The sequence below is a fragment of the Entelurus aequoreus genome, linkage group LG12 (genome assembly GCF_033978785.1).
Source record: "Entelurus aequoreus isolate RoL-2023_Sb linkage group LG12, RoL_Eaeq_v1.1, whole genome shotgun sequence".
Classification (NCBI taxonomy): Eukaryota; Metazoa; Chordata; class Actinopteri; order Syngnathiformes; family Syngnathidae; genus Entelurus; species Entelurus aequoreus.
The window spans coordinates 58,469,657-58,479,381 of NC_084742.1; the positions used below are offsets into that span (position 1 = coordinate 58,469,657).

The 9,725-nt window shown below is 42.1% G+C and overlaps 1 protein-coding gene across 1 annotated transcript in view; it reads right to left on the reverse strand.

The window, feature by feature from the left end:
* Window positions 1-1,667: 1,667 nt before the first annotated feature.
* LOC133662372 (ATP-sensitive inward rectifier potassium channel 8-like) overlaps window positions 1,668-9,725 on the reverse strand; it is a 25,981-nt gene continuing 17,923 nt past the window's right edge. The window contains exons 4-6 of the mRNA XM_062066311.1: window positions 5,174-5,313; window positions 2,435-2,651; window positions 1,668-2,358 (exon numbers count right to left, since the gene is read on the reverse strand). Coding sequence (XP_061922295.1) covers window positions 2,107-2,358; window positions 2,435-2,651; window positions 5,174-5,313 — 609 coding nt within the window. The 3' untranslated portion in view covers window positions 1,668-2,106. The remainder of the gene's footprint in view (window positions 2,359-2,434; window positions 2,652-5,173; window positions 5,314-9,725) is intronic.

The window sequence follows — 9,725 nt, forward strand, 5'->3', positions numbered from 1 at the left end:
ATTATTCATAGTTTGCTTAACAATAATAGAATATTCTTATATGCTATAAGTGACCAGATCAAAACTGGGAATATAATCCCAAAGAAGGGGGAAAAAAACGGTCAGCTATGTTTAAATTGAAAAAACAATATGATTAAGTTATATATACATGCGTATATCCTACATAAACATTGTATGAATACATTAGATATCTATATATCTTATAGACTGTATCTCTGTTGCTGCAGCAGCAGAGAGTTTATTCTGTCTTGACACTTTGTATTGATATTTTCTATTACATTCTTCCCTTAAATGATCATGTTTACAGTCATTGTTTTATATGTATTTTTGATGTATGTCGCTTTGGATAAAAGCGTCTGTCTAGTTAGCTAACATATATTACCCCTGTTGGCTTTTACAATCTTTATCTTCATCATTTATAGGGTTAGGGTTAGGGTTAGGGGTTAGGTAACCCTAACCCTAACCCTAATTCTATTATGGTCATACTCTTGTTTGCTAGCAGCTACGATTTCAGTACTATTGAAGTTATTTTCTCCTTCTCAACTCGGTGGTAATATTCTTTTCACAAAATACAACCAATAGTACGTTAATGTTAAATCTTACTAGTTAAAAGTAATCCCCCGATTCCTATTTTTAACAGTCCGCTCATTTGAGCAGGAAAACGCTGAACGCCATCTTTGTTTTCTACTTGTCAACTGTCAGTTTAGGCTGCTCATCACCACTTCAAGATGGCGGCCCAACTTCTCGCGTCACAGCAGCCAATGCTGCGTCTACTTAGAAGATGTCTACGTTTGAAGGGACACCAAAGTGGGCGATACTGACCAATAAAAAAGGCTTCTCACATATCTTTCAGCGCAGGCCCCGCCCACAAGAGTGAAGTTGAGTCTTAACCCCCCAAAAAAACAACCAAGAAAAACTTTTGTATCCACAAAATTATATCTACCAAAAGTTTGTTTCAAAATGTATATTTTTTTATTTGAAATGTATCATTTTTTTGTTTACAAATATTTGCTTTAGTTGGAAATTCATTTTTGTTAGCATTTTTTGGGGTAGAAAATTCATTATTTTTGTTTATAATGTCTTTGTCTTGCAAACCTACGGAGCTCCTAAAGGGACATGGGGGAAAAAAAATGTTATATATATACATTTTTTATTTTTTATTTTTTTTAGACATGTATTTCGTGCGCACGAGAAACTTTCTTGTGCGCACGAGTAACTTTTTATAAAAATATTTTTTAAAAAATTAATAATTTTATAATTTTTTTTTCTGGTGTGCAATACATGTCTAAAAAAATAATTATTTAAAACAATTTTTTTTTATAACTTTATAAAAAGTTTTTCGTGCGCACGAGATAGTTTCTCGTGCGCACGAGGAACTTTTTATAAAAAAATTTTTTTTAATTTATAATTTTATTTAAAAAAATTATCGTGCGCAATACATGTCTAAAAAAAAATAAAAAAAGAATTATTTAAAAACATTTTTTTTTATAACTTTATAAAAATATTTTTAAAAAAATTAATAATTTTATAATTTTTTTTTCTCATGCGCAATACATGTCTAAAAAAAATAAAAAAATAATTAATTAAAACATTTTTTTTTAATAACTTTATAAAAAGTTTTTCGTGCGCACGAGAAACTATCTCGTGCGCACGAAAAAGATACATGTCTAAAAAAATAAATAAAAACAAATATTCTAAAAAAAAAAAAATTCCCCCATGTCTCTTTAGGGGCGCCGTACAAACCTTTCATTTTTGAAAATTGTTTCATTAGCATTATTTTCTTTCCGCTTGCAAGTCTATTTTTTTTGTTGGGTTGCCTAAAAAGACACTTATTTCTCTTCATGTACTGTAGCTGAAGACGTCTCACAAGTATGAGTTGAATTCATTATTTCCACAAATGAAATGCTGCATCGTCAACGTGCGAAGCGTAACCCTGGCAACCCCCGCCGAACTCCGGTGGACTCCGCGTCGTCTCGGTGCCCGGTCGTGCTAGCTGTGAGTGGGGAAAAGCCAAAGAAGAAGTCCTACGGGGGCGGAGGACACGCCCACGACCCTCCTCGCCACCAGGAGGAGGACCGTGGCCGCCAGCAGGAGGCGGGCCTCATGTCAGGTGACGGCGTTCACGCTCTGGCAGTTGTCGGCGGGGGTGAAGAACTGCACTTTGGGCGAGGCGATGCCGGAGTTGTTTCGCCGCAGACCCCCGCCGCTTCCCACGGTTTTCCGCATGGAGTTGTTGCGCCGCATGGAGTTCCTCTTCCTCAGCGAGTTCTGGTGCGACAGCTCGCTTTTCTGCAGCGTCTGGATCAAGATGTTGGGCTTCTCGTCCAGCTCCCTGGCGCTGCAGCGAGGCGTGGCCACCTGTTGTCACGGCGACAATAAATGCTAGTGGCATCCTATGACGGGGGACTACGAAGGTGTGGTGCTTGGCACTGACCCGCATTGTGTTCCCGAACTTGGAGTAGTCCACCGAGTACACCCCGTCTTCCTCCGTTACTATGGGAACGAAGCGGTGACCCCACTGGATCTCCTCGGAGACGTAGGAGGTGCGGGCCTGGGTGGTGATGCCCGTGGTCTCCACCACTCCCTCCAGGATGACGATGACCTCCAGGTCGCTGCACTGCAGCTCCATGGCTGACAGCTCGTACAGCGGACTGCGGTCGCACACAACAAGTAGTAGAAGCATTTAAGTCCCATCTTGAAACTCATTTGTATACTCTAGCCTTTAAATAGACCCCCCTTTTAGACCAGTTGATCTGCCGTTTCTTTCTCCTCTGCCCCCCTCTCCCTTGTGGAGGGGGGGGGGGCACATGGATGAAGTGCTGGCTGTCCAGAATCGGGACCTGGGGTGGACCGCTCGTCTGTGCATCGGTTGGGGACATCTCTGCTGCTGACCCATCTCCGCTCGGGATGGTCTCCTGCTGGCCCCACTATGGACTGGACTCTCACTATTATGTTAGATCCACTATGGACTGGACTCTCACTATTATGTTAAATCCACTATGGACTGGACTCTCACTATTATGTTAGATCCACTATGGACTGGACTCTCACTATTATGTTAGATCCACTATGGACTGGACTCTCACTATTATGTTAGATCCACTATGGACTGGACTCTCACCATTATGTTAGATCTACTATGGACTAGACTCTAACACTATTATGTTAGATCCACTATGTACTGGACTCTCACTATTATGTTAGATCCACTATGGACTGGACTCTCACTATTATGTTAGATCCACTATGGACTGGACTCTCACACTATTATGTTAGATCCACTATGGACTGGACTCTCACTATTATGTTAGATCCACTATGGACTGGACTCTCACACTATTATGTTAGATCCACTATGGACTGGACTCTCCCACTATTATGTTAGATCCACTATGGACTGGACTCTCACTATTATGTTAGATCCACTATGGACTGGACTCTCACACTATTATGTTAGATCCACTATGGACTGGACTCTCACACTATTATGTTAGATCCACTATGGACTGGACTCTCCCACTATTATGTTAGATCCACTATGGACTGGACTCTCACTATTATGTTAGATCCACTATGGACTGGACTCTCACACTATTATGTTAGATCCACTATGGACTGGACTCTCACACTATTATGTTAGATCCACTTTGGACTGGACTCTCACTATTATGTTAGATCCACTATGGACTGGACTCTCACACTATTATGTTAGATCCACTATGGACTGTACTCTCACTATTATGTTAGATCCACTATGGACTGGACTCTCACACTATTATGTTAGATCCACTATGGACTGGACTCTCACTATTATGTTGGATCCACTATGGACTGGACTCTCACTATTATGTTAGATCCACTATGGACTGGACTCTCACTATTATGTTAGATCCACTATGGACTGTACTCTCACTATTATGTTAGATCCACTATGGACTGGACTCTCACACTATTATGTTAGATCCACTATGGACTGGACTCTCACACTATTATGTTAGATCCACTATGGACTGGACTCTCCCACTATTATGTTAGATCCACTATGGACTGGACTCTCCCACTATTATGTTAGATCCACTATGGACTGGACTCTCACTATTATGTTAGATCCACTATGGACTGGACTCTCACACTATTATGTTAGATCCACTATGGACTGGACTCTCACACTATTATGTTAGATCCACTTTGGACTGGACTCTCACTATTATGTTAGATCCACTATGGACTGGACTCTCACACTATTATGTTAGATCCACTATGGACTGGACTCTCACTATTATGTTAGATCCACTATGGACTGGACTCTCACACTATTATGTTAGATCCACTATGGACTGGACTCTCACTATTATGTTAGATCCACTATGGACTGGACTCTCACTATTATGTTAGATCCACTATGGACTGTACTCTCACTATTATGTTAGATCCACTATGGACTGGACTCTCACACTATTATGTTAGATCCACTATGGACTGGACTCTCACTATTATGTTAGATCCACTATGGACTGGACTCTCACTATTATGTTAGATCCACTATGGACTGGACTCTCACTATTATGTTGGATCCACTATGGACTGGACTCTCACTATTATGTTAGATTCACTATGGACTGGACTCTCACTATTATGTTAGATCCACTATGGACTGGACTCTCACTATTATGTTAGATCCAGTATGGACTGGACTCTCACTATTATGTTGGATCCACTATGGACTGGACTCTCACTATTATGTTAGATTCACTATGGACTGGACTCTCACTATTATGTTAGATCCACTATGGACTGGACTCTCACTATTATGTTAGATCCACTATGGACTGGACTCTCACTATTATGTTAGATCCACTATGGACTGGACTTTCACAATATTATGTCAGACCCACTCGACGTCCATTGCATCCGGTCTCCCCTAGAGGGGGGGGGGGGGTCACCCACATATGCGGTCCTCTCCAAGGTTTCTCATAGTCATTCACATCGACGTCCCATTGGTTGTGAGTTTTTCCTTGCCCTTATGTGGGCTCTGTACCGAGGATGTCGTTGTGGCTTGTGCAGCCCTTTGAGACACTTGTGATTTAGGGCTATATGAATAAACAATGAACAACAACAACACAGGTCGGAAGGTTCCGGAACGCTGACAGCACGCGGGCGGAGGAGGTCAGACCTGTTCTTGTCGATGACGTGGCAGATGATGAGCGGCGCCAGCAGGAAGAGGCTGTTGCTGGCCATGGCGTTCTCCGTCTGGACGTCGATCTGATGGATGGGGATCACCTCGCCCTCGGGGGTGGTCGTCTTCCTCACCACCTGAACATCATCAGCATCTTTAGGCAACTAAACACTAAGTATGCCGAGGGGAACTCAGGGTTTCGCGTTCCAAAAAAAAGAGCAAAGTCAAACTCGGAGTCAGTTACCATGGTAACTGACTCTGTGAACTTAACCTGGTTTTCTTTGACCCTGAGTCTCTTTCCTCCTGACAAGTCCAGTTCTTCCTCCCAGGGAATCTAAGTTATTGGTCAATCCCAAGTTCTTTCGATGACATATATGCTGAGTAAGAAGGACCATCAAGACAGAATTGGAATATTTTCAAGTTTTACTAAAGCTTTAGGAGATCATCTTAACCAATACGTTCATGTCGGCTACTCTAGTTGATCTGACATTCAAACGGAAAAGCCAACTCCTTTGCACACAAAGAAAACCCCCATCGCTCCCCCTCGCAACACTGATTAGGGAAGAGTAGGTGTTGTATTTCCCATTCCAAGGGTGAAGACACTAACCAGGCATCTGAAATGTCTAAAGAAACTGGTAGAGTATACAAAGGAAAAGTACTAGCTACTTTAAACATGGCTATGTAAAAAGAAAGAACTCTTAAACATATATGCATCCTCCACACAAGCATGAAGCACTCGCTGGTTAGATTATATATTTAGATTAGGGTTGTACGGTATACCGGTACTAGTACAGTACCGCGGTATGAATGAATCAAAAATGGATACTATACTCTGTTTGAAAAGTACCGGCGTCATTACGTCATTGCTGGTTTTACCAGCAGAGGAGCATGTTGGGCAGCGCACACACGCGGAGTACTTACAAGCAGACACAGTGTGCAGACAGAAAAGGGAGAACGGACGCATTTTGGTCTGGTTTGCTTTTAAGACGTCCATCCGTAGTGTTTTAGCTACTTCTAAATCACTAATCCTCGCCTCCATGGTGACAAATAAAGTAAGTTTCTTACAAGTAGCATTATCACTGGAGGACGAGGAAGAGCTAAACATGCTTCACTACACACCGTAGGAGGATACAATAGCTCACCGGCGTCACAATGTAAACAAACGCCATGGGTGGATCTACACCTGACATCCACTGTAATGATACCAAGTACATAGTGCTTGTGGTCAAGGCTCATATCGTTCAGTTTCGCTCCCACACCAACGGCACAACATCATTTTTACTTCATAAAATAGATTTACTGGTAGTAAGTAAGATACCAAAAGTTCGGAAATTGACACCTAGCCCATTTTGTGTAATCGGTGTTGAAAGCCGGTACTATTTTTCAGTGAGGCGCAGTGATATCTAGTGGGGAGTGGCGCGGTTTTGGTCACATGGACCAATAAGGTAGCAGCTTTATTCTAACAACATACCTGCTATGGCGACGACAACATCCGAGAGTGAAGAGGAACGAAAGACCTCAAAAGTTAGAAAAAAAGTGCGTAAAGAGGAAAATAAAAGATGCTATATGCATCTTTCATCTGTGAACAATGAGGACGTCCAGCACTTCACTCGGACACGGTGGGACACATACAGAAACTATTTAAAACAGTGGCTTTGTCTGCAAGACCAGAACAAGCATCTGGCAGAAATCTATAAACATTGCTCGGATGTAGATTTTGACGCTATTCCTGACGACGCTGGGTTTCACGCAACATGCTACCGACGTTTTACAGATAAATCTGCATTGTTTTATGCCGAGAAAAGGACCGCACGGGCGGTGGGAGAACCATCTGCAGCCGCAGGTCAGTCAGCAGGCACGTCTGAAACTCCCCGAAAGAAACTTCGATCTCGTTCAGGTTTGCCCGTTGCTTCTGCCGGCCCCGTCCTGCCAGCCATCTGTATAATTTGTCAAAAAGTGGAAAAGTACACTCGTGTGGGAGGAAAACGCCAGAGGGATCAACTCACACAAGCAGAAACCGTGTCGGCAGGTATGTGACACACACACACACACACACACACACACACACACACACACACACACACACACACACACACACACACACACACACACACACACACACACACACACACACACACACACACACACACACACACACACACACACACACGTGTGTGAATCTATAGTAATAATGTTACAGTACATAGCGTAGGATTGAAAGAATGTGTTGTTACTTTGTAATAACCAAATGGACCATTTATACACTGTCAGAGTTAAGGGGAGACCTTGGAATTTAAAAGTTTGAGAACCACTGGCCTAGAAAAGGAAGCCCCACCCATCCCCCCATATACCTTCACACCACAGCCCCAATCTCTCTCTCCCCCCCCCCCACACACACACACACACACACACCCCTGGACTGATTTACACATCACAACCCCCACCCCTCCCCCCGCACACCTTCACACCTCACCCCTCATCCCTGAACTGACTGAACTGTGACCACTACCCACATCCCTGCTGTGACTTCATGTCACCTCCACTGCTGCTACAATAATTGAAGAATGCATAGTGCACTTTATACATCATCATTGTCATATCATCCATTATCATCTTCACTGTGAACTGAATGTGCAATACTGCTTCTGTCTACTCATGCCCACTATAGATCTGTTGTAAGATCCACACTTTAATTTACTTTATCTTATTTCTTTATTTTTGTTTCTTATTTTATTTTATTATATTTATTAGTATTAAACATCCTTAGCATTTACATTTTTAGTAAGTTTATTGTAAGTGTGCAATATAGTTTAAGTTTATTCTTGTTTAATTTTTATATTCTGTGATTCTTTATTTAGCTTAAGTTTATATTTATATTTATATTTTGTGAATTTGCAAGGGGGACCAGCAAAATAAGCTTTTCATTGTGCAGTGTGACTGTCTGTTTATCTGTGCATATGACAATAGATATCTTGAATCTTGGAATGTTTAGCTGGGAGTTCAGCAGCTCACATCACAGAGTCGTAAATCACAGGGTCATAAATACCTCTCCAACCCCCCACTCAAGACACACACACACACACACACTTTTTTACTTGTAAATCTCTGATTTTGCCAATAAAGCTTATTCTAATTATTTTTCTTTTAAAGGCCAGTTGCTGAAGGCAGCTGAGATTAAGAAAGATGCTGCCATTCTTCTGCACATCAACGACAAAGACTGTGTTGCTATAGAGGTCCGGTACCATAGGACCTGTTACAGACAGTACACCAGGTTCTTGTCACTGTCTACAGCAACGCACACTGCAACCAGAGATGAAGAAATGTGAGTAATTACACTGTACTGTCATTTTGCTCACATTTAAAAAGTAAAAAAAATTTCAACAACATGCAGCTTATATTTAGTTTTGCTTAAGATACAGCTTTGAAAGCATGACTCTTTGCACATGTTAAGTGTGTGTGTGTGTGTGTGTTTTCAGACAACCCTTTGCTGACAGCTACAACCTCTTCTGTGACCAAGTGATCCGTCAAAGGATTATAATTGACAAAGAGGTGCTGAGAATGGACAAGCTAAGGAAGTTGTTCGTGGACACCGTTAAGAAGCACGAAGATCTTGATGCTTCAGGCTACAGGTAACTGAAACAAAAATAATAAAATATTCATAATGAAAAGTTTATTATTTATAGATTTAGTCTCTCCCCATAAAGGCTATGAGAGTATGTTTAAAGTAATTTGATTATCATTGATGTGTGTGTGTGTGTGTGTGTGTGTGTGTGTGTGTGTGTGTGTGTGTGTGTGTGTGTGTGTGTGTGTGTGTGTGTGTGTGTGTGTGTGTGTGTGTGTGTGTGTGTGTGTGTGTCTGTGTCTGTGTCTGTGTGTCTGTGTGTAATGTGCTCATATTTCCCTTTAACTTTATGTTTCAGGAGGGATAAACTGAAAAGAAGGTTGGTCCGTGATTTCCCCCAGCTGGTTTTCCACTGCCCTCCCCAGCGCAACGTCTCTGAAATGGTTTTTGTTGAGACATTATCGTTAGCAGACAGGGTACCTCTGCCATCAGGCACATCACCATCATCTACCGAGTCAACTGAGGTGAGCCAAGCTGAAAGCCAAGCTGAAAGTGACAGTGAACACACGGCTAGTACAACAGCTGGTCAGAATACCACGGAGAACACAAGGACACTTTACAGTGCAGGGCTGATATTGCTTGTACATAGCACATGGAGAACTGTGTCACTGTGTTACTGTGAAAGAGGGTTCACAAACTGTCAGTGCTGTTCACGAACTGACATGTGACCATGAGGAATGTGACACTAGGGTGTTTTTACATGCACAGCATGCTGCACAAGAACATCAAACTGTTGTCATCAAAAGCCCTGACACTGATGTGGCAGTGATTGCTGTAAGTCTTCAAAGAGCTTTACAGTGTAGCTTGTATTTTTTCACGGGAGTAGGCAACAGAACGAGGATCATAGACGTGGCTAAGGTGGCAGCAGCTCTTGGCAACAGTGTTTGTTCTGCACTCATTGGCATCCATACCTTCACAGGTTGTGAC